A 26303-nucleotide genomic window follows, 5' to 3' on the forward strand; every position below is an offset into this window, starting at 1 on the left:
GCAGTTACTCTTCTGTAATGTTAAGAGGACAGCCGCCAATTTTGCTACACACTGCTATGGGGTGTAAGGCAAAGTCTGCAATGGTTCTGGTTGCAAAGTGGCCATTGCGCAAATTTAATCCTTTTCCTCCCCGAGTACCCACTAGGCGATTAATTAAACAATATATTATTCCAACGCGTATTGGAACCATACATCGGCTACATCGCTCAGTGTGTACCTGCAAATCGCACACTCGCGCTGGTTATATGCCCAATGGAATGACCCAGGTAAATGCGGCAGGTAGCGATATATTGCGCCATTGTGCCATCACTGAGTACACACATCGTTTAGTGTGTACCCAGCACTGCATTCCAAGAGGTTGCCGCTTACCTGCCATGTGTGGTACTAAAAAGAACAAGAGAGGATATTATCCTGGTCTCAAGTCACCTCCAGTTACAACTGAACAAGAGGACAGTAGTTTAGTTTGGCAGCTCATATTGGGGGAAGAAAGATAAAGTGGAGAGAGATAAAGTAATAACCAATCGTCTCCTGTCATTTCTCAAACACGGCTTGCAAAATTACAGAATAGACTGGCTGGTACTTCATCTCTCTCCACGGTTTGATCCATCTCTCCCACTGACCGTTACCCCTAACCATTCTGATTGCAATAACCAATGATCAAGCAAACACCTAATTCTATGACATGAAAAGATGGGTAAGCTCACGGAGGATAATATAACACGCCATAACCATACAAATAAAGTGAAAAACAGTTTATTTTGAATTTTAAAAAAAAATGGAAGAGAATTATGCAGAAGGTTCTGATTCTGGCTCTTTCGTTTCCTTCTCTGTGACCTGTGGGAAAGAAAATATAATTGTAAACATACGGATAGGATAATGCTGTAATTATACATTCACGCTGTAAGATATGATCAAACCCTGTGCCAAAGAATTTGTACAGGGGTGAAGAGGACACAAGGGGATGATAGTTATCTAAAGGCAACAGAAACCAGTATACATGGCAACGTTATAAATGCCACAATTATGATCTAATAATGTTTATTGGTCCAACAAGTCTCTAAATATTCTCTCTTTAAATTAAAAATACAGTTTTCTTCAGTACCACATGCAGCCTCTTATAATATCTAGGGCATTTGTGAAGCCTCAGAGAAATCACATTGCCCACAGCTGCAATCATCTATAAATCACTGGCTTTGCAATAACCAAGCGCCCAGCCCTTCCTTATGTTGGACACATTTGTGCCAGGAGACCACACAAACATCATCCTCTCCAGATATTCTCCTCCAGAAGCCATAGGGCCTCCTGTAATAGCAAGATGCAGATACAGGCGCGTTTCCTTGGTTTTGGCTTTTATGTAATTGCCGCTTCAATACTACGGGCTAAAGTGCTGGAATTACGGCCATACCCAAGGCCCATATTGTCCACGTAAGAGTAGCTGACCACTTAAGCCTGATAATGTAAGTGTATGCACCCCTAACCTTTTGCATATGTGGTTCCCTGTTGTAAAGGTTGTTCTAAGGCTTTTGGTGAAGTAGGATTGGAGACCAGATTCCACACGATGGGTAACCATGGGAACACAAGTCATTCCTACCCCATTAATGAGGTGGACTTGATATTGTTCTCACTGTATTACAGAGCCCCCTGCCAAACTTGCAGCAGCTACTCCCAGCAGTGGTGCAGGCGGTGGATGGCAGATGGTACCTGGACCAGTCCCTCCTAGCACCCTTTAATAAGAGTGATAGCCAGGGAATCTCTGCTCACTCTCAGGGATCCAGACCATGATTGACTGCATGGCAAATCACTCAAAATGCTCTACTGGGCCCCAGGAAGGCACTAAGTCCTGGGAGCTCAGTAAGCGGCTGTTGGAGAAAGGACTAGTTTGGGATAAGGTATCCGGACTCCAAGTTGACATCAAAAAGGTCGAAACGCCTTAGGTCGACACCAATAGGTCGACATGGACAAAAGGTCGACATGGACAATGTCGACATGAGTTTTTTTTTTTTACCTTATTCATACTTTATGATCCATGTGGACTAAAACTGGGAACGGTAATCTGTGCCGAGCAGAGGAGGCACCTTGCCCGAATGCAAGGGGACGCGGTGCACTAATTGGGGTTCCCGGTACAAACAAAACGACACCAAAAACCATAAAAAAACTCATGTCGACCCTTTTCCACGTCGACCTTGTTCATGTCGACCTTTTGTCCATGACGACCTAAAGTGTGTCGACCTGGAGTCCCATACCCTGGGATAATGGATCCCCTCTTGGCCTGGACTGCAATCACTATGTTCCACAGGTCTGGGATGGACTGCTGCCACACTGATCAGCAGCAGGCCTGTGTGCGATGTGGTTTGAGTGTCTCCATAGACCCCAGTCACTGGTACTGATCTCTGTCAGATGTATGCTTAGTACACACTGTAGTGCTGTTATAGGCAACCTAACAGACTCCAGGGGCCGCACTTACTCACAGAGAGTCATCTATCTGAAACATAGCAGGAGGCATTTCCAACACGTGTTGCAGCTATAACAAATCTGACAATGAAGTGGGAAGGAGCTGGGGGCCACAGGTATAGGGGTTGGAGCACTGCAGGCGGCCCTTGGTGCACATTATTAACTTTTACTTACAAATATCAGTGTGACTACACTGCAGCTGCTATTGCTTAGTGATATGATGTTATAGTTACATTTCGATATATGGCGAAGTGTTTTGGAAGTCACATTACTGTACCCAGGGTGATGCAGGAAAGTCTGAGTGCTTTAGTCCTGGGACAGACCGTAAAATACATCCCTTATTGTCACTGAATGCAGACATTATGGTGCCCTAGGCCAGAAAAAACACTGCCCCATATTTTTTAAAACAGGGAAACGAGGCAAACCCTGGCGCCCAGTGAAAGCACTTGCTATGATAACCCCTCCCACATGATATATATAAAAAATATATATATATATATATATATATATATATATATATATAAAATATAATATACATATATATACACACACACATACACACACATTTATAGAACACCTATATTTACTGAACACTCCTAATAAAATGGATTTAGACACCAATTCTCTTATACCATCACTTATGCACTTCATTTGAGAGCTTTGCCACATCCTCCTTTATTTAAAGCAAAAATTTTAAAATACTGTCAATATCCAGGATTCAAACCTATGACCTTCGATATTGCAGTCAGCCACCTTACGCAGTGAGCTATTTGCTCCTGTATGGGAAGTTTGAAAGTTGCAGCTAGGTGATGCCGGGGATTAAAAGGGAAAATGAACAGGTGCTACAGATCAGCGCTCCCTGCCTTGCAGTGTCACATGTTGCAGCACCCTAGTTACGTCCCTGACTGTATCTAATACCCATTAATCACTCTCATCTGTATTAATAGATGGCTCTAACATGAATGACCAAACATTTGTGTTTTCAATATTTGAGTTGAATTCCACCTTAGACATCCCATCATTCTGAAATGATAAAATAGGACACACAAGACCTGGACATGGCTTACAGGTACTACCAACACGCCATGTTTTGTGGATATCTTTGATCATGCACAGGTGAGTTAATATATGTTGCTGGGTCAGTAAATATCCAACCTGCTTCCGCAGACAGACATACTCTAACATGAGCTGTTGGGAAAACTTGAGGGTTGAGAACCACTGGTCTACCCATAATTCCTATCAGATCCCATGTAAGGCAAAACACAGGGTTTTGTTCCAAAAGATGTATAAACTGTGAGAAGATTAGTGAGACAGGGGTCTATTCATGAAGCAGTGAAGAGAGTGGAGAAGTGAGCCAGTGGAGATGTTGCCCATGGCAACCAATCAGCTGCTCTATATAATTTTATTGTATGCCAATTATAAATGTTACTTCAATGCTGATTGGTTGCCATGGGCAACTTCTCCACTGGCTCCCTTCTCCACACTTTTCACTGCTACATGAATAGACCCCTTGAAATTTTTAGGTGTTAAAAAAAAAAAAAAAGGAGGGACTGTCGTAACAGAAATGGGTCACATGGGTGGTAGGGATTTACAAATCTCAGATCAACATCGGTCCTCAACATATGTTTTTGTTGCACGGTAAAAATAAGATTTTAAACCTACCGGTAAATCTTTTTCTCCTAGTCCGTAGAGGATGCTGGGGACTCCGTAAGGACCATGGGGTATAGACGGGCTCCGCAGGAGACATGGGTACTCTAAGACTTTAGAATGGGTGTGCACTGGCTCCTCCCTCTACGCCCCTCCTCCAGACCTCAATTAAAGACACTGTGCCCAGAGGAGACGGACAGTACGAGGAAAGGATTTTTATTAATCTAAGGGCAAGATTCATACCAGCCCACACCATCCACACCGTATAACCAGGAATATACGCAACCAGTTAACAGTATGAACAAAACAGCATCAGCCAACGACTGATCTTAACTGTAACATAACCCTTATTTCAGCAACAACTATATAGAAGCCTTGCAGAAATATGTCCGCACTGGGACGGGCGCCCAGCATCCTCTACGGACTAGGAGAAAAAGATTTACCGGTAGGTTTAAAATCTTATTTTCTCTTACGTCCTAGAGGATGCTGGGGACTCCGTAAGGACCATGGGGATTATACCAAAGCTCCAGACCGGGCGGGAGAGTGCGGATGACTCTGCAGCTCCGATTGAGCAAACATAAGGTCTTCATTAGCCAAGGTATCAAACTTGCAGAATTTTGCAAAAGTGTTTGAACCCGACCTAGTAGCTGCTCGGCAAAGCCGAGACGCCTTGGGCAGCCGCCCAAGAAGAGCCCACCTTCCTAGTGGAATGGGCCTTTACCGAATTTGGTAACGGCAATCCAGCCGTAGAATGAGCCTGCTGGATCGTATTACAGATCCAGCGAGCAATAGTCTGCTTAGAAGCAGGAGCGCCAACTTTGTTGGCCGCATACAGGACAAACAGTGCCTCTGTTTTCCGAACTCGAGCCGTCCTGGCTACATAAATTTTTAAGGCCCTGACTACATCAAGGGACTTGGAATCCTCCAAGTCCCCCGTAGCCACAGGCACCACAATAGGTTGGTTCATATGAAATGACGAAACCACCTTAGGCAGAAATTGAGGACGAGTTCTCAACTCTGCTCGATCCACATGGAAAATCAGATAGGGGCTCTTGTAAGACAAAGCCGCCAATTCGGACACCCGCCTTGCAGATGCCAAGGCCAGCAACATGACCACTTTCCAAGTGAGAAATTTGAATTCAACCGTTTGAAGAGGTTCAAACCAGTGTGATTTTAGGAACTGTAACACCACGTTAAGGTCCCATGGTGCCACTGGGGGCACAAAAGGAGGCTGAATGTGCAGCACTCCCTTTACAAAAGTATGGACTTCTGGGAGAGAAGCCAATTCCTTCTGAAAGAATATAGATCGGGCCAAAATCTGTACCTTAATGGAGCCTAACTTCAGGCCCATATCCACTCCTGTCTATAGAAAGTGGAGAAAACGGCCCAAGTGGAAATCTTCCGTAGGAGCGTTCTTGGCTTCACACCAAGATACATACTTCCTCCAGATCCGGTGATAATGTTTCGCAGTCACCACTTTCCTAGCCTTTATCAGAGTAGGGATGACTTCCTCCGGAATACCTTTCCCAGCTAGGATTCGGTGTTCAACCGCCATGCCGTCAAACGTAACCGCGGTAAGTCTTGGAACACGCAGGGCCCCTGCTGCAACAGGTCCTCCCTGAGAGGAAGAGGCCATGGATCTTCTGTGAGCATCTCCTGAAGATCTGAATACCAGGCCCATCGAGGCCAATCTGGAACAATGAGTATTGTCTGCACTCTTTTTCGTCTTATGATTCTCAATATTTTTGAGATGAGAGGAAGAGGAGGGAACACATAGACCGACTGAAACACCCATGGTATCACCAGGGCGTCTACCGCTACTGCCTGAGGGTCCCTTGACCTGGCACAATACCTCCGAAGCTTCTTGTTGAGGCGTGACGCCATCATGTCTATTTGAGGAAGTCCCCAATGACTTGTTATCTGTGCAAAAACTTCTTGATGAAGTCCACACTCTCCTGGATGGAGATCGTGTCTGCTGAGGAAGTCTGCTTCCCAGTTGTCCACTCCCGGAATGAAGACTGCTGAGAGAGCGCTTACGTGATTTTCCGGCCAGCGAAGAATCCTGGTGGCTTCCGCCATTGCCACTCTGCTCCTTGTCCCGCCTTGACGGTTTACATGAGCCACGGCTGTGACGTTGTCTGATTGAATCAGAACCGGTAGGTTGCGAAGAAGATTCCTCGCTTGTCGTAGGCCGTTGTATATGGCCCTTAATTCTAGAATGTTGATGTGTAGACAAGCCTCCTGGCTTTACCATAGTCCCTGAAAATTTCTTCCTTGTGTGACTGCTCCCCATCCTCGGAGGTTCGCGTCCGTGGTCACCAGAACCCAGTCTTGAATGCCGAACCTGCGACCCTCTAGAAGGTGAGCACTCTGCAGCCACCACAGGAGAGACACCCTGGCCCTGGGGGACAGGCTTATTTTCTGATGAATTTGAAGATGGGACCCGGACCACTTGTCCAGAAAGGCCCCACTGAAATGTCCTCGCATGAAACCTGCCAAAGGGGATGGCCTCGTAGGTCGCCACCATTTTTCCCATTACTCGAGTGCATTGATGAACTGACACTCTGTTCGGTTTTAATAGGTCTCTGACCATGTACTGGAGTTCCTGGGCTTTTTCCATTGGGAGAAAAACTAAGAATTTACTCACCGGTAATTCTATTTCTCGTAGTCCGTAGTGGATGCTGGGTACTCCGTAAGGACCATGGGGAATAGACGGGCTCCGCAGGAGACTGGGCACTCTAAAAGAAAGATTAGGTACTATCTGGTGTGCACTGGCTCCTCCCTCTATGCCCCTCCTCCAGACCTCAGTTAGGGAAACTGTGCCCGGAAGAGCTGACACTACAAGGAAAGGATTTGGAATCCAGGGTAAGACTCATACCAGCCACACCGTACAACTTGTGATAACTATACCCAGTTAACAGTATGAACAACAAATGAGCCTCATTAACAGATGGCTCATAACAAAACCCTTTAGTTAAGCAATAACTATATACACGTATTGCAGAGAGTCCGCACTTGGGACGGGCTCCCAGCATCCACTACGGACTACGAGAAATAGAATTACCGGTGAATAAATTCTTATTTTCTCTGACGTCCTAGTGGATGCTGGGTACTCCGTAAGGACCATGGGGATTATACCAAAGCTCCCAAACGGGCGGGAGAGTGCGGATGACTCTGCAGCACCGCATGAGCAAACTCAAGGTCCTCCTTAGCCAGGGTATCAAACTTGTAGAATTTTGCAAACGTGTTTGACCCCGACCAGGTAGCAGCTCGGCAAAGTTGTAATGCCGAGACCCCTTGGGCAGCCGCCCAAGAAGAGCCCCCTTCCTCGTGGAATGGGCTTTTACTGATTTAGGATGCGGCAGTCCAGCCGCAGAATGTGCAAGTTGAATCGTGCTACAGATCCAGCGAGCAATAGTCTGCTTAGAAGCAGGAGCACCCAGCTTGTTGGGTGCATGCAGGATAATAGCGAGTCAGTATTTCTGACTCTAGCCGTCCTGGAAACATAGATTTTCAGGGCCCGGACTACGTCCAGCAACTTGGAGGCCTCCAAGTCCCGAGTAGCCGCAGGCACCACAATAGGTTGGTTCAAATGAAATGCTGATACCACCTGAGGGAGAAATTGGGGACGAATCCTCAATTCTGCCCTGTCCCTATGGAAGATCAGATAAGGGCTTTCACATGACAAAGCCGCCAATTCTGACACACGCCTAGCCGAAGCCAAGGCCAAATATATATATATATGACCACTTTCCACGTGAGATACTTCAACTCCACGTTCTGAAGTGGCACAAAACAATGTGATTTTAGGAAATCCAACACTACGTTGAGATCCCAAGGTGCCACTGGAGGCACAAAAGGGGGCTGAATATGCAGCACTCCCTTAACAACGTCTGAACTTCAGGCAGCACCTTTCCTAGCCTTTAACAGCGTAGGAATCACTTCATCTGGAACGCCCTTTTCCGTTAGGATCCGGCGTTCAACCGCCAAGCCTTCCAACGCAGCCGCGGTAAGTCTTGGAACAGACAGGGCCCCTGCAGTAACAGGTCCTGTCTGAGAGACAGAGGCCATGGGTCCTCCGAGATAATTTCTTGTAGTTCTGGGTACCAAGTTCTTCTTGGCCAATCCTGAACTACGAGTATAGTTCTTACTCCTCTTTTACGTACTATCCTCAGTACCTTGGGTATGAGAGGAAGAGGAGGGAACACATCAACCGACTGGTACACCCACGGTGTCACTAGTGCGTCCACAGCTATCGCCTGAGGGTCTCTTGACCTGGCGCAATTCTTTTTTAGCTTTTTGTTGAGGCGGGACGCCATCATGTCCACCTGTGGCCGTTCCCAACGGTTCACAATCTGCGTGAAAACTTCTGGATGAAGTCCCCACTCTCCCGGGTGGAGGTCGTGCCTGCTGAGGAAGTCTGCTTCCTAGTTTTCCACACCCGGAATGAACACTGCTGACAGTGTTAGCACGTGATACTCCGCCCATCGGAGAATCCTTGTGGCTTCTGCCAACGCCATCCTGCTTCTTGTGCCGGTTTGTCGGTTTACATGGGCGACAGCCGTGATGTTGTCTGACTGAATCAGCACCGGCTGGTTTTGAAGCAGGGGTTCTGCTTGCCTTAGGGCATTGTAAATGGCCCTTAGGTCCAGAATATTTATGTGTAGGGAAGTCTCCTGACTCGACCATTGTCCTTGGAAATTTCTTCCCTGAGTGACTGCTCCCCAACCTCGGAGGCTTGCATCCGTGGTCACCAGGACCCAGTCCTGAATGCCGAATCTGCGGCCCTCGAGAAGATGAGCACTCTGCAGCCACCACAGCAGAGACACCCTGGCCCTCGGGGACAGGGTGATCAGCCGATGCATCTGAAGATGCGATCCTCACTTGTCTAACAGGTCCCACTGAAAATTCCTTGCATGGAACCTGCCGAAGGGAATTGCTTCGTAAGAAGCTACCATCTTTTCCAGGACTCGCGTGCAATGATGCACCGACACCTGTTTTGGTTTCAGGAGGTCTCTGACCAGAGATGACAACTCCTTGGCCTTCTCCTCCGGGAGAAACACCTTCTTCTGTTCTGTGTCCAGAAACATGCCCAATATCAGCAGACGCGTCGTATGAACCAGCTGCGACTTTGGGATATTCAGAATCCAGCCGTGCTGTTGTAGCACTTCCTGAGATAGTGCTACTCCGATCAACGACTGCTCCTTTGACCTAGCCTTTATAAGGAGATCGTCCAAGTACGGGATAATTATAACTCCCTTCTTTTCGAAGGAGTATCATAATTTTGGCCATTACCTTGGAACACACCCTCGGTGCCGTGGACAGACCAAACGGCAACGTCTGGAATTGGTAATGGCAGTTCTGTACCACAACCTTGAGGTACTCCTGGTGAGGTGGGTAAATGGGGACATGTAGGTAAGCATCCATGATGTCCAGTGATACCATGCAATCCCCCTCTTCCAGGCTTGCAATAACCGCCCTGAACGATTCCATTTTGAACTTGAACTTCCTTATATAAGTGTTCAAGGATTTCAAATTTAGAATGGGTCTCACCGAACCGTCTGGTTCGGTACCACAAACATTGTGGAATAGTAACCCCGTACCTGTTGAAGGAGGGGAACTTTTATTATCACCTGCTGGAGGTACAGCTTGTGAATTGCTGCCAGTACTACCTCCCTGTCCTGGGGAGTAGCTGGCAAGGCTGATTTGAGGTAACGGCGAGGGGGAGACGCCTCGAATTCCAGCTTGTATCCCTGAGATACCACTTGTAGAACCCAGAGATCCACCTGTGAGCGAACCCACCGGTCGCTGAAGTTCCGGAGACGCGCCCCCACCGCACCTGGCTCCGTCTGTGGAGCCCCAGCGTCATGCGGTGGACTTAGTAGAAGCAGGGGAGGATTTTTGTTTCTGGGAACTGGCTGTCTGGTGCAGCTTTTTCCCTCTCCCCCTGCCTCTGGGCAGAAAGGAAGCACCTTTGATCCGCTTGCCTTTCTGAGGCCGAAAGGACTGTACCTGATAGTACGGTGCTTTCTTAGGTTGTGAGGGAGCCTGAGGTAAAAATGTCGATTTCCCAGCTGCTGCTGTGGATACGAGGTCCGAGAGACCATCCCCAAACAATTCCTCACCCTTATAAGGCAAAACCTCCATGTGCCTTTTAGAATCAGCATCACCTGTCCACTGCCGGGTCCATAATACCCTCCTGGCAGAAATGGACATTGCATTAATTCTAGATGCCAGCCGGCAAATATCCCTCTGTGCATCCCTCATATATAAGACGACGTCTTTAATATGCTCTATAGTTAGCAAAATAGTATCTCTGTCGAGGGTATCAATATTATCTGACAGGGTATCAGACCACGCTGCAGCAGCACTACACATCCATGCTGAAGCAATTGCAGGTCTCAGTATAGTACCTGAGTGTGTATATACAGACTTCAGGATAGCCTCCTGCTTTCTATCAGCAGGCTCCTTCAAGGCGGCCGTTTCCTGAGACGGCAGTGCCACCTTTTTTGACAAGCGTGTGAGCGCCTTATCCACCCAATTACCAGTTTCTTATCGGGGGAACCCCACGCTTCTTCACACACTTCATTCAACTCATCTGATGGGGGAAAAAACACTGGCTGCTTTTTCTCCCCAAACATAATACCCTTTTTAGTGGTACCTGGGTTAATGTCAGAAATGTGTAACACATTTTTCATTGCCGTAATCATGCAACGGATGCCCCTTGTGGATTGTGTATATGTCTCATCCTCGTCGACACTGGAGTCAGACTCCGTGTCGACATCTGTGTCTGCCATCTGAGGTAGCGGGCGTTTGTGAGCCCCTGATGGTCTTTGAGACGCCTGGGCAGGCACGGGCTGAGAAGCCGGCTGTCCCACGGCTGTTACGTCATCCAGCCTTTTATGTAAGGAGTTGACACCGTTGGTTAATACCTTCCACATATCCACCCACTCTGGTGTCGGCCCCGCAGGGGGTGACATCACACTTATCGGCACCTGCTCCGCCTCCACATAAGCCTCCTCATCAAACATGTCGACACAGCCGTACCGACACACCGCACACACACAGGGAATGCTCTGACTGAGGACAGGACCCCACAAAGTCCTTTGGGGAGACAGAGAGAGAGTATGCCAGCACACACCACAGCGCTATTTAATCAGGGATTTTCACTAACACAAAGTGATTTTTCCCTATAGCTGCTTTACATATACAGTTTGCGCCTAAATTTAGTGCCCCCCCCCCCCTCTCTTTGTTACCATTTGAGCCTGAAAACTGCAGGGGAGAGCCTGGGGAGCTGTGAAGAGGAAATGGCACCAGTGTGCTGAGGGAGATAGCCCCGCCCCTTTCTTGGCGGACTTCTCCCGCTCTTATATTTATATTATGGCGGGGGATTTTTGCACATATATAGTTTTTTAGACTATATTATGTGCTGTTTGCCAATGTAAGGTACTCTAATTGCAGCCCAGGGCACCCCCCCCCCCCCCCCAGCGCCCTGCACCCATCAGTAAACGAAGTATGTGGTGTGCATAGGGAGCAATGGCGCACAGCTGCAGTGCTGTGCGCTACCTTAATGAAGACCGGAGTCTTCAGCCGCCGATTTTCATGATGTTCTTCTTGCTTCTGGCTCTGCAAGGGGGACGGCGGCGCGGCTCCGGGACCAGACGACCGAGGCTGGGCCTGTATTCGATCCCTCTGGAGCTAATGGTGTCCAGTAGCCTAAGAAGCCCAAGTTAGCTGCAAGCAGGTAGGTTCGCTTCTCTCCCCTTAGTCCCTCGTAGCAGTGAGTCTGTTGCCAGCAGATCTCACTGAAAATAAAAAACCTAACAAATACTTTCTTTACTAGAAGCTCAGGAGAGCCCCTAGTGTGCAATCAGCTCAAGCCGGGCACAGATTCTAACTGAGGTCTGGAGGAGGGGCATAGAGGGAGGAGCCAGTGCACACCAGATAGTACCTAATCTTTCTTTTACAGTGCCCAGTCTCCTGCGGAGCCCGTCTATTCCCCATGGTCCTTACGGAGTACCCAGCATCCACTAGGACGTCAGAGAAACCCTCTTTTGTTCCGTGTCCAGAATCATGCCTAAGAACGATAGCCGAGTCGTTGGAACCAACTGTGACTTTGGTAGATTTAGAATCCAGCCATGCTGCTAGAGCACTCTCAGGGAGAGCGACATGCTTATCAGCAACTGATCTCTCGATCTCGCTTTTATCAGATCGTCCAAGTACGGGATAATTGTGACTCCCTGCCTGCGCAGGAGCACCATCATTTCCGCCATTACCTTGGTGAAAATCCTCGGGGCCGTGGAAAGCCCAAACGGCAACGTCTGAAACTGGTAATGACAGTCCTGTACAGCGAATCTCAGGTACTCCTGATGAGGAGGATATATGGGGACATGAAGGTATGCATCCTTTATGTCCAGTGACCATAAAATCCCCCCCTTCCAGGCTGGAGATAATTGCCCTGAGCGATTCCATCTTGAATTTGAACTTTTTCAAGTACAGGTTTAGGGATTTTAGATTTAGAATGGGTCTGACCGAGCCATCCGGTTTCGGAACCACAAACAGGGTTAAATAGTACGCATTCCCCTGTTGAACTAGGGGATCCTTGACAATCACTTGCTGTTGACACAGCCTTTGAATTGCAGCTAAAACTATCTCCCTTTCTGGGGAAGAAGCTGGTAAAGCCGATTTGAAAAATCGGCGCGGAGGCACCTCTTCGAATTCCAGCTTGTAGCCTTGGGATACAATTTCCATCGCCCAAGGATCCACGTCTGACTGAACCCAGACGTGGCTGAAGAGTCGAAGACATGCCCCCACCGGCGCGGACTCCCTCAGTGGAGCCCCAGCGTCATGCGGTGGATTTAGTAGAAACCGGGGAGGACTTCTGCTCCTGGGAACTAGCCGTGGCAGGCGTTCTTTTCCCTCTACCCTTACCTCTGGCGAGGAAAGAAGAGCCCCGACCTCTTCTGGACTTATGCGACCGAAAGGACTGATCTGATATTGAGGTGTTTTCTTTTGCTGTGGGGGAACATAAGGCAAAAAAGTAGATTTACCCGTGGTAGCTGTGGAGACCAGGTCCGCAAGACCTTCCCCAAACAAAACCTCACCTTTGTAAGGCAAAACTTCCATATGCCTCTTTGAGTCGGCATCACCCGTCCATTGGCGGGTCCACAGGGCTCGCCGAGCAGAAACCGCCATGGCGTTGGCTCTCGAACCTAGCAGCCCAACGTCTCTCTGAGCGTCTCTCATATATAAGACTGCGTCTTTAATGTGACCTAAGGTCAATAAAATGGTATCCCTATCTAGGGTATCAATGTCAGCTGACAAGGTATCTGTCCAAGCTGCTACCGTACTACAAACCCAAGCCGATGCTATTGCCGGTCTGAGCAAAGCACCCGTATGTGTATAAATTGATTTCAAGGTAGTTTCCTGTCTGCGATCAGCAGGATCCTTGAGGGACGCCGTGTCTGGAGACGGTAGCGCCACCTTCTTGGACTAGCGCGTTAAAGCCTTGTCCACCCTGGGCGAGGAGTCCCACTGTACCCTGTCCTGTGCAGGGAAAGGGTACGCCATAAGAATCCTCTTGGGAATCTGCAGTTTTTTGTCTGGCGTTTCCCAAGCTTTTTCAAATAACGCGTTCAGCTCATGAGATGGGGGAAAGGTTACCTCAGGTTTCTTTTCCTTAAACATGCATACCCTTGTGTCAGGGACAGAGGGGTCATCTGTGATATGTAAAACATCTTTTATTGCAATAATCATATAATGAATACTTTTGGCCACCCTTGGGTGTAACCTCGCATCATCGTAGTCGACACTGGAGTCAGAATCCGTGTCGGTATCAGTGTCTGCTATTTGGGACAGGGGACGTTTTTGAGACCCTGAAGGGCCCTGTGACACAGTCAAAGCCATTGATTGACTCCCTGTTTTATCCCTTGACTCTGCTTTGTCCAATCTCTTATGCAATAAAGCCACATTTGCATTTAAAACATTCCACATATCCAACCAGTCAGGTGTCGGCGTTGCCGACGGAGACACCACAATCATCTGCTCCACTACCTCCTTAGATGAGCCTTCTACTTCAGACATGCCGACACACACGTACCGACACCCCCACACACTCAGGGATATATCTATATGGAGACAGTCCCCCAATAAGGCCCTTTGGAGAGACAGAGAGAGAGTATGCCAGCACACACCCAGCGCCACCGGACACTGGAATAAAATCCCAGTTAGTACAGCGCTTTTATATAAATATGTATAAATACACTCACTGCGCCAATGAAATGTGCCCCCCCCCCCCCCTCTTTCTTGCCCTCTGTAACCGTGTTCAGCAGGGGAGAGTCCGGGGAGCCAGCCTCTCTGCAGTGTGCTGTGGAGAAAATGGCGCTGGTTAGTGCTGGAGGATCAAGCCCCGCCCCCTCACTGGCGGGCTTCGGTCCCGCTCAAATTATTTATACTGGCGGGGGTTTGTTAATATACTGCCTCTGCAGTATCTACTTTATATGCCAGTGTCCCTAGAGGTTTTTATTGCTGCCCAGGGCGCCCCCCCTGCGCCCTGCACCCTTACAGTGCCCACTGTGTGTGAATGTGTGGGAGCAATGGCGCGCAGCGTTACCGCTGCGCGTTACCTCAGTGAAGATCTGAAGTCTTCTTTTCTTCTTAATACTCACCCGGCTTCTATCTTCCGGCTCTGTGAGGACGGCGGCGGCGCGGCTCCGGGACGAACGGCGAGGGTGAGACCTGCGTTCCGACCCTCTGGAGCTAATGATGTCCAGTAGCCTAAGAAGCAGAGCCTATCATTTAAGTAGGTCTGCTTCTCTCTCCTCAGTCCCACGAAGCAGGGAGCCTGTTGCCAGCAGTGCTCCCTGAAAATAAAAAACCTAACAAAAAGTCTATTTCAGAGAAACTCAGGAGAGCTCCCCTGCAATGCACCCAGTCTCCTCTGGGCACAGGATCTAACTGAGGTCTGGAGGAGGGTCATAGAGGGAGGAGCCAGTGCACACCCATTCTAAAGTCTTTAGAGTGCCCATGTCTCCTGCGGAGCCCATCTATACCCCATGGTCCTTACGGAGTTCCCAGCATCCTCTAGGACGTAAGAGAAATGAACAGTTGCCAGCAGAGATCATTTTTGAACATCCCAGAACTACAAGTCTCAGCATGCCCTGCCAGCCAGTGGAATGTTGGGATTGCTAGTATTATGACAGCTGGAGAGACGCACAGTCTAGCGGCAGTCTAATGATAGCAACGTATTGCTATGTGATGGCACATTACTGCCAATTTGCATTTTATTATGTTACATAATGCTTGTAAAAATGAGAAAAAAATGTAACGTGTGAGAACTTGGAGGCTCATATGTAACATGCAGTGATGTCAGAGAATGAAGGCATAAAGTATATTTATGTGCAGCCCGCATCTGAATGCGCTTCCCAGCTTGCAGTTGGAAGGCAGGCACATTGTATACACCTGAGCCCTGATACTGTCTCGGGCCCACAAAGAGGTAACTGATGTTTCCTGACAGCTCAGTTCAATCAATTGTTGTTTACGGACACAGTGAGATTCAGACAGAGTTATTCTCGTCTATTGTGTTCCTGCCTCCTAGCTACAGTATCGTTCCTGCAGTCTTAGCTGTAACCACAGCACACTGGAGAGTAGAACGGAAATAGGATGAGAAACCGCAGATTGCAAATCCCCAAGTATTCCGCTTTATTGATTCATGTCCATTATACAATCAAATTTCAGGGTTTTTTTTGTTAAATGTAAGCACGCTACCATGGCAATATAAAGACGAAACAGTAAGTCTTCTGAAAGATCAGCAACATTACATAATAAACATTTCTCGGTCTCAAACGGTGCTTTTGGGGTGAGTAATCGAAAATTCTAAATAGGACATGCGGAGGACAATGCCCAAAGCAACCAGCCTCTAATGTACTGGATAAATGATTGGTTGCTAAGGGCAACATCACTCTCTAGGAGGCAGATGGATCATTTATTGGGCCGGTGGTGAAATGACCCCACTGACTATAATAAAGCTCAACATCATCACAGTTTATCTTGATACCTTGCAGGAGTAACGTACATTATTATTTCTCTTTATCTGGGGCTGCGTAAGATTTAACCAGCGCCCTAATATGCCTATGTAGCTCTACAATATAAAGCAAAATGCAAACAGCCTGTTGTATCTGGTTACATACGGCTTTCTCTTAATTGCAATGAGCACGTGTATTATTTAAAGCAGCATTATGCCGCTTCCAAACGCATTTAAATGTGCAATTTTAGATTCACCCCACTCGATGTCTATTGTGCCTTGCACACCCAGATAATGCGGGTTCATTGTTCTTGTGTGGCGCATGGTTACGGAGCAGGCAGGTAGAAGTGCAGGCTACAATGTACGCATGCACCTGTGTGTATACAGACCGTTAATGTACAGTCAGGTTAGGGAACAGAAACCGTCACATTCACTATGGGTCCATTTGGCGGGACATGATTTGGAGAGGATTATAGTATTGGAGAGCATGGGATATTAATGAGTGGCTTTATGGTTTGGAAAACCTTCAAATGCAGATTTTTTTCCCCTTTAACTATTTCCTATTTTGGGGGAGATTATCAAAGAGAGAGATAAAGTGACAAGAGATAAAGTACCAACCAATCAGCTCCTGTAGTTTTTCAAACACAGCCTGTAAATGCTAATCTATTAGTACTCTCTTCGAGCTTTGATAAATCTTCCCCTTTGCCTCCAGGAAATGTTCTCACTACTGTGTATTATTTCAATACACTGCTTTTTCTGCCCGATATCACCGCTATCCCTCTCCCTTTTAGCATTTTACAGCACTGAACGTACTTCTGTTCATTATTTTTCCACTAGCGGTTTAGGACTTTGGGGCAGATGTATTAACCTGGAGAAGGCATAAGGAAGTGATAAACCAGTGATATGTGCAAGGTGATAAACGCACCAGCCAATCAGCTCCAATATGTAAATTAACAGTTAGGATCCGATTGGCTGGTGCGTTTATCACCTTGCACATATCACTGGTTTATCACTTCCTTATGCCTTCTCCAGGTTAATACATCTGCCCCAATGTTACAAGAGTGGGTCTTGGCGGTCAAGTATGCCTTCACCGCCACAGGGGGAGCAGCCATCTTCAATGATCGATAGGACATTTGCTCCTGATCCCTCCCTAACCGTCCCTCTCTTATATCCTTGCCATTCGCCACTAGACGGTGTTCTCAGATAGTGCTTCTCCATATCCTACAACAAAGGTATTCTGTTATCCAGTTACTGTATGAACAAGTCATTCTCCCACTCTGTCTTCAATATCTACATACAGTAAACCCCAACTGCATTTCAGGTGGTCAATAACTGCTGCCCTCGTCTCCATCCGATTTAGGCTGGGTCTGATCTCAATTCACAAGTCTGTACCACGTCTACTGTATAATCAATACTGCATAACTATCATTTTCCCACAATCAGCCTGAATATCCCCTGATATCTCCCGATTCATACACATGGGGAGATGTACTAAGCAGTGAAAAGAGTAGAGAAGTGAGCCAGTGGAGAAGATGCCCATGGCAACCAATCAGCATTCAAGCAACATTTATAATCTGCATACTATAAAATGATACAGAGCAGCTGATTGGTTGCCATGGGCAACTTCTCCACTGGCTCACTTCTCCACTCTTTTCACTACTTAGTACATCTCCCCCATATCACTAATACAACCAAGGAAAAAGAACACCATATTTTCCCCAAGTATAACCGATACATCCATCCTGTTTCTCAACAATTAAGACAATTCGCCACACAAACATAATACAGGAAAACCTCCAACCAGACTTTGCCATCCCTCTCCCACCTCCAAAGGAACCGCACCCCTGAATGCGCCAACCACCCAAATCACAAACACCCATTTACACAAATACACCCTCTGTGGTAGAGCCCCTGTAATATCCTCTGAAAGCCCTTCTTCAGGGAACGATAAAACAAATTCCAATGTTACCTACATTGCCCATCAATACTATCCCCCAAATGCTAGCTGCACTGCATTCCTGCAGCTATAGAGATAAGACAAGGCAAAACTAAATATGAAGTAAGAGAGAAATGTGCGAGGGGGGCTGGGGGAGCCGTCGCAGTACCAGCACCAGACAAACAAACCACATTTTATGCCTATTTGAGAATTCACACCTCGCATCCCGTAGACTGATGTTTCCCGCAGGAGATTATGTACAAATATCACAGCTATAGAATAGGACGTGCGCATTACAGGATATCAGACACTTATCCTGTGCTGTTTATCTACAAACATAAAGACCCACCGCTCACAATCACTGCTGTGCGTCCTGGAACACAGTCGCTCACACAATGATAAGAATCGTCAGACAGCGCAGCACAATGCGCTCTACCCTGCTAATCACCGCAGCTCCCATTTCACCTTCATGCTGAATACGTATGCCTGTAATATTAATCCCAAACTGCACACATTTATTTTTTATTCATATCCTCCAACTGATGATAATACGATTTGCAATTTATTGTTGTGAACTTCTCTGCTGCCTGTTTCATATTGTCGGAGCAAATGTGGCAGCACTGTGTAAAATGTGCTGCGTAGAGGTCAAGTTCAGGGTCCGAGGGGGAGGTGTAGCAAACATTCTAGAGAGGACAGGTGTAGAAGATGCCCACAGCAAGCAATCAGCTTGTATCAGTTTGTTCTTCACAAAAAATAGAGAGAGAGTCTGGTTGGTTGCTAAGGGCAACGTCACCTGTCCTCTTTAAAAGGTTTCATACATCTCTCCAAAAGTAACATGGGGATATTTCTGTGTTCCACAGGATTCCACATGGTGTGCACACGTATCAAACAGAGATGGCTGACCCTATGTGCATCAAAGCCCACCAGCCCCCCTCACCCTCTGTCTCCTCCCCGATATATCTCCCCCCCCCCCCCCCCCCCCACACACACACACACACACACTACCCTAGGCTGTAAGCTCCCACGAGCAGGCCCCTCCAGCCTGCACTGTCCTTGTCTCCAGTGCACCCTCACCCTCAGCGGCTCTGATGCTTTCTGCCTGCCCTTCCCTGGACACAGGGTCATGGATTGCTATTATTTCCTGTCACTTGTATAGAAATCTCACTGTTATTTTTACCCCCCCGCCTGTTTGAATATATTGCACTATTTGTGTGTTTTATGGTCATTTTCCCTGCACGGCACAGATACATACCTACTCACTGTCCCGATTTGGGTGGGATAGTCAGGTTTTTCGGGCACTGCCCCGCTGTCACAGCCACAAGCAGCAGTGTCCCACGGTGGGGGATGGTGGAGTGGTTTGGAGAACCCCTCACTCACTGCTCTTCTTAGCAATGCAGCAGTGAATAGAGGCTGCGCACACTGCATTTATTAGGGACCAGTGCCTGTCCAGCATGCTCCCCACAGTGACTCATGGGAACACGTGACTGGTCATCTCCCTGGACATGAAAAGTTGGGAGGTGAGCAGATACTATTTGTAACATGTAAATAAAATAATAAAAATAATATGCAGAGAGCATTAGGACCCAGATCGCAGTGACACCGGGTGCACGTGGGAGGTTCGTGGGCTGTTCCCCCGTACTCCTGTGTAAGAAACAGACTGAGAAACTTATTTCTGAAGCTTGGGTCCCAAATTAACAATGGAAATCCTCATCATGACATTTAATTGCTTTTTCCCTTTACTATATAAGGGGTCTATTTACTAAGTCTGAAATGGAGATAAATTGGACGGAAAAAAATTACCAGCCAATCAGCTCCTAACTGCCAAGTCACTGGCTGGGTTTGAAAAATATACGTTATGGTAAGAACTTACCGTTGATAACGTGATTTCTCTTATGTCCACAGGATAACATTGGGATATTGTCGAGCAACAGCGAAAATGGCACCAACACGGTCACAAGCTTTCTGGCCTCCCAGGATACATTGGGGCCTTCACCATATAGTCCTCTTCTATGGAATCCGTAGAGGATGAAGAGAGAATCTGTTTTTCTGATGGCACTAGTACGATCTATGTAGATTCTTAAAGCCCGGACCACGTCCAGCGACGCTTCTCCCGCAGAAAGTCCAGATACCTGAAAAGCTGGGACTACAATCTCTTCATTCAGGTGAAACTTTGATACCACCTTTGGAAGATAACTAGATCTCGTTCTGGGAACTGCTCTGTCTGGAAAAAAACTTAGGAAAGGAGACTTACACGATAATGCTCCTAAATCTGACACTCTTCTGGCTGACGCCATTGCCAGTAAAAAAAGAACTTTAGCCGTTAACCACTTAAGATCTGCTCTCTTAAGTGGTTCAAACAGAGGACCCTGGAGAAATTTAAGAACTAAATTCAAATCCCAGGAAGCTGCAGGAGGAACAAATGGAGGTTGAATATGTACTACTCCTTGAAAAAACGTACGTACATCCTGTAAATCAGCAATCTTTCGCTGAAACCATACAGTTAACGCTGATACTTGAACCCTCAAGGAAGCAACTTTCAAACCTTTATCCAATCCTGCTTGAAGGAAATCCAAAATCCTGGACACTTTAAAAGATCTCAGATTGAAATTTTTTCCAGTACACCAATGAATATAGGCTTGCCATATTCTATGATACACATGGGCCGAAGAAGGCTTTCTTGTTCTAAGCATAGTTTAGATTACTTGTTTTGAAAATCCTTTAGCCTCTAAGATAGAGGTTTCAACAGCCACGCCGTCAAAGACAGGCGATCCAGATGACTGTGACAACAAGGACCCTGCATTAGTAGATCTGGACGTTGAGGGAGCAGTATCGGTGCTTCCACGGACATTCTCAACAGATCTGTGTACCAATGCCTTCTTGGCCAAGCTGGAGCTATTAGAATCATTGCTCCTTTTGCCCGTTTTATCTTTCTCACTACTCTGGGTAACAGAGATATTGGAGGGAACAGATACGCCAGCTGAAACCTCCACTCTACTGACAGTGCGTCTACAAGGACCGCTCCTGGGTCCCTTGTTCTCGATCCGTACCTTGGAACTTTGTTGTTTAGACAAGACGCCATAAGGTCTATCTCTGGTAGACTCCATCTGTTCACCAGTGTCTGAAACACTTCTGGGTGTAGTGCCCATTTGGTTTCCTGAATGGTGTGTCGACTGAGAAAATCCGCTTCCCAGTTTAGTACACCCGGGACAAATACTGCTGACAATGCTGGGAGATGGAGTTCTGCCCATCTTAGAATGGGAGTTACTTCCTCCATCAGTCTCATGCTGTGAGTACCTCCCTGATGATTGAGGTATGCTACTGCCGTCGCATTGTCTGAGCGAATCTGGACTGATCTTCCCTGCAGACTGTCCTTTGCCTGAACTAGAGCCAAGCAAATGGCCCTTATTTCTAACAGATTTATCGGCAGGCGACTTTCCTTTGCGGTCCATTTTCCCTGGAACCATAGGCTTCCGAGTACCGCACCCCAGCCCTGCAGGCTGACATCTGTTGTCAGGACTTGCCACTCTTTTATCCAAAAGGGTCTCCCCTTGTTTAAATGGTCTGTCTGTAGCCACCACGCTAGAGACCTTTTTGCGCTTACTGGAAACTTTATCATCTGCTTTTTTATCGTCTGATGATTTCTGTTCCATTTGGTCAGAATAAGGTGTTGCAATGGTCTGGAATGGAATTGCGCATATTTCACCATGTCGAAGGTTGATACCATCAGACCCAACAGTCGCATTGCTGCATGGACTGACATTGTCTGGGCGTGCAACGCTTTCTGAGCCATGACCTGCACCTTGACTATCTTTTTCTCTGGTAGGAGAACTTTCTGTAGGTCTGAATCCAATATGGCCCCCAAATGAACCATTCGCTGTGACGGATTCAGGGACGACTTTTCCCAATTTATGAGCCACCCGTGTCTCTGTAAACAAACTATCGTCTGTTAAAGATGGCTCAACAGTAAATCTTGCGACTGTGCTAAGATTAACAGGTCGTCCAGGTATGGGAATATTCTTATCCCCTGTTTGCGCAGACAAGCTGCCATAACCACCATGATCTTGGTAAACACCCTGGGTGCTGTAGCTAGCCTGAAGGGCAGCGCTTGGAACTGAAAATGTTCTTGGAGGATGGCAAACCTGAGGTAACACTGATGCGACAGTGCTATAGACACATGTAGGTAAGCATCCCGTACATCCAGAGATACCATGTAGCCTCCCGGTTCCATAGCCAACATTATGGAGCTTAATGTCTCCATGTGGAACTTTGGGATCCATATGTATTTGTTCAACATTTTCAGATTGAGAATTGGTCGATATGACCCATTTGGTTTCTGGATTAGAAATAGATTGGAGTAAAATCCCTGTCCCCTTTGTGATGGAGGTACTGGGACAATCACACCTGACTGCAGTAATTTTTGGACTGCTTCTTGCAGGGCATTGGCCTTCGACTCTATACGAGACGGGCTGATGCAAAAAAATCTTTGAGGAGGCTGCCTCCTGAATGGGAACCCATACCCCTGAGATACTACCTTCTGCACCCAAGCATCTGCTGTTGACTGTTGCCATATGTGTGCAAAATGAAGGAGTCGGCCCCCAACCCTGAAATCCTCCAGGCGGAGGCCAGTCTCTTCGGGCTGACTGTTTCTGTTCAGGCTTGGAAGCTGGCTTTTTGCTAGCCCACTGCTTCCTACCCCTGGATTTAAACTGGGGCTGCTTAGGCCCCTCTTTAGCTTTCGCTTTACTTTGCCAACGAAATGAGCGAAATTTTAAACCCTTGGATTTAGGGTTATAGGTAGCCGTAAATCTGACCTTCTTCGATTCAGCCTCTGACTCTAGGATATCCGATAAAGGTTTTCCAAATAATATATTACCGACAAAAGGCAATGCTTCCAATTCTTTCTTGGATTCCGCATCTGCCTTCCAGGTCCGTAGCCAAACTGCTCTGCGAGCGACTACGGTCAAGGCTGAAGCTTTAGAAGCAACTGTACTTACATCAATTGCTGCTTCTTCCAAATACTGGGCAGATTGTCTTAAACAGCAAAAACGATCCTCTTGCTCCCTAGTAGGAGACGGGATGTCATTCTCTAGTTCCTCTATCCATTCGCCCATTGCCTTTGCTACCCAGGCCGAAGCCATAGCAGGTCTTACCACTGCTCCTACTATTTTTCAAAAGGCTCTCTACCCTTCTGTCTGTGACATCATTTAGTGAGGTAGATGACAGTGGTAAAGCAGATTTATGCATGAGTCGCAGAACATGTGCATCTACATTTGGAGGAACTTCTCTTTTCGAACAATCCGCAGCTGGAAATGTATAATAAGAATCCCATCTTTTAGGAATCTTATACTTTTTACTGGGCGCCGCCCAAGACTCATCCATCATTTCCGTCAGCTCATTTGACGCTGGGAATTCAGCTTTCACTGATTTTGTTAGTTTAAATACAGGTGCTTTAGCTTTTAACACTGTCTTGGCTGGCTCTTCCAACGAGAGAACAGCCTTCACAGCATTAATAAGTTCACCTACATCTTCTGAACTAAAACTCTGCGACTGATCATCATATGGATTATTCGAATCCGATGTATCATCTTGTGTAGTCTGCCACACAGACATATCTGTCTTAGTTTTACCTGTCCCTTGGTTGCTTGTAGAGGCTACTGGAACCAAACCATAGGAAGGGAGCTGCATGTATGGGTTCATAGTGTAACCTAACCCTTGAGGTGGTGCTACCGGAGTTAACCTGTCCGCTATTGAAGATAGAGTCTTTGCGAACATATTCCATGGTGGCTCTGTTGGTGGTTGAACCAACTCCTGTTTTTTACTTCGCTAAAAAGCGAAACAGTTTGCACACAAACACTCATAAGTGACCAATTGATTCATATCAATTACCCCTAACTTACAAGATAAGCATGTTAGGGCTGTAGGAGTGCTTGATAAATTCTCCTCATCACTTTTGCCGCTCACAGACATGGTACTAATCTGTTATTGACTACACAATTTGTGACTGAAAATCACCCTGTATGTCAGTATATAGAGGTGAGATCAATCTGACCACAGTGCACCTGATTTGAGGGTCAGAACAGGACTGACATTACACAGAAAAGTCAGCACACATACTAGCAGTCAGTCACGTTAAAGCATTAGACATTGCCATATGAGAATACAACCTCCATAACAACTTATACATAAGTAGGAAAATTGTACTTCTGTTTTTTAACTGGTTCTTTTTTCCAACATAACATGCAGAAAACACAGTAATATACAGGTCTCATATGCAATAGGTACTAAAAATTAACTATTCATACTAGGAAGTAGAGAGAATTTTTAGTACTGTATACCCTGCCTCCGGAGAGCGGGATACAGGGAGACTCACCACACTTCCATATGCAAGCAAATACGCTCGTAAGACGCTGAGTGGATTCAGACGCTACTGATCTACACTACCGCACTTGATAACTGATAACGGACACGGTCGCTCACTGACGGACACGGACGCTGAGCGGCTTCCACGTGTATGCAGACGCTAAGGCCTGCGACTCGGTCTGGGCGGGAACTCTAGTGTACACAAACGCAGCGTCTAAGCTGCGACAGAGTACCCTCGTGGTAGCGTCTGAGCCGGAAGTGAGGTCATTCAGCTCATGAAACGAGACGCGCGCGGAAACTGGCCATGAACTCGGAGGAGGGGCGGCCAGGAGAGCGTCTGAATCCCCCTGTTGACTTCAACTCCCAGGATCGCAGCCTCTACCTAGTCCTGGTGCCTATAATCCCCGGAGGGTAGCGCTGTTGCACTCGATATGTTCAGCGCATCAACACACTGTTTGTAGTCTCCACCAAATCAGTGTAGCTGTGTCCTGACCCCTCTAGTAAGAGGAAGTCCATAGACTCACCGTCTCCCCATGCTCCGGCCACAGCCTGGTTACATCTGCTGGATCTGCTAGAACATCCGACACAGACGCCCGTCGAGATAGCACTAATACCCGAAGGTAAGCGTTGTTGCGACCCGGTGGGGAGTTGTTGGAGCGACCCTTTCTAGTATGCGTTTAAGACGCTGGTAAGAGAAGTCGCTCAAAAATATAGTAAGTCTATAAAAATAAAATAATAAAATAGTAAAAGCTTGAGGCTGCTACTCTCAGCAGCCCTGCGACCATGCGGCTTCCTGCCGCACCAAGCAAAAAAATGATTTGACTGAGTCAGTGTGCGGGACTATATGGTGAAGGCCCCAATGCATCCTGGGAGGCCAGAAAGCTTGTGACCGTGTTGGTGCCATTTTCGCTGTCACTCGACAATATCCCAATGTTATCCTGTGGATAATCCTTTGGACCCAGCCAAAGAAATGACAGTTAGGAGCTGATTGGCTGGTACTTTATCTCTGTCCACTTTATCTCCATCCAAGGCTTAGTAAATAGACCCCGTAGGGGGACACATACTAAGCAGTGATAAAAATGGAGACGTGAGCCAGTGGAGAAGTTGCCCATGGCAACCAATCAGCTGCTCTGTATACTTTTATAGTATGCAAATTATGAATGTTACATCAATGCTGATTGGTTGTCATGGGCAACTTCTCCACTGGCTCACTTCTCCATTTTTATCACTGCTTAGTACATGTCCCCCTAAGTGTTATAAGCCTGCATATTACAGTTAGGTATAGGAAATTAGAAAAATAAAGTTATCATTTGAATAACTTCTTTATTAGGTCACCATGATCAGCAGACGGGATCAGGAAGAAAACACGGCAACTCCGGGGTACGCAGGGGTTACACACAGAGTATCTCACATTGGAGATTCTCTGCGGGGGAGGGGGGGTATTTCTTTCCTCCTTGCTCAGCCCCCCCCATATCTCCGCAGAGGTTTATTCCCGTTACAGCAAATTCCATTACTTTGCATGTGATTCTAGGTATAAGCAAGAGAACAACCCCCTGAATGTTCTATAATGTCTCCAAAATTACATGAGTCATATAGAGGAATTTCCATCACAATTTGAATTGTTCTGTTATTATGCACTAATAACAGACATCAGACTGTACTCCGTTTCTTCTGAAACACTGCAGCAAAACGTAAATTGAACTAAGTTTTCCATCCCGGGCTATGTCAGTCACGCATATCCTGGCTGCTAAATGGGCGTTCCTGGGTGGTAAACAATACGAGCGCATTGTGGCTGTGTCTGGGGCGTGAAGCCAGTGTTAGCTGCATAGGCAAGGAGGGCGTTAAATTCAGTCTGCATCTCCTGCATCTGGCAGAGGGGAGGTTTAA

The 26303-nt window shown here is 47.0% G+C and overlaps 1 protein-coding gene across 1 annotated transcript in view; it reads right to left on the reverse strand.

Annotated features, from left to right (window-relative positions):
- Positions 1-737: 737 nt before the first annotated feature.
- Positions 738-26303, reverse strand: part of MRPL39 (mitochondrial ribosomal protein L39) — a 258260-nt gene continuing 232694 nt past the window's right edge. Inside the window, exon 10 of the mRNA XM_063956371.1 lies at positions 738-834. Coding sequence (XP_063812441.1) covers positions 787-834 — 48 coding nt within the window. The 3' untranslated portion in view covers positions 738-786. The remainder of the gene's footprint in view (positions 835-26303) is intronic.

Source organism: Pseudophryne corroboree, chromosome 2, assembly GCF_028390025.1.
Source record: "Pseudophryne corroboree isolate aPseCor3 chromosome 2, aPseCor3.hap2, whole genome shotgun sequence".
NCBI lineage: Eukaryota > Metazoa > Chordata > Amphibia > Anura > Myobatrachidae > Pseudophryne > Pseudophryne corroboree.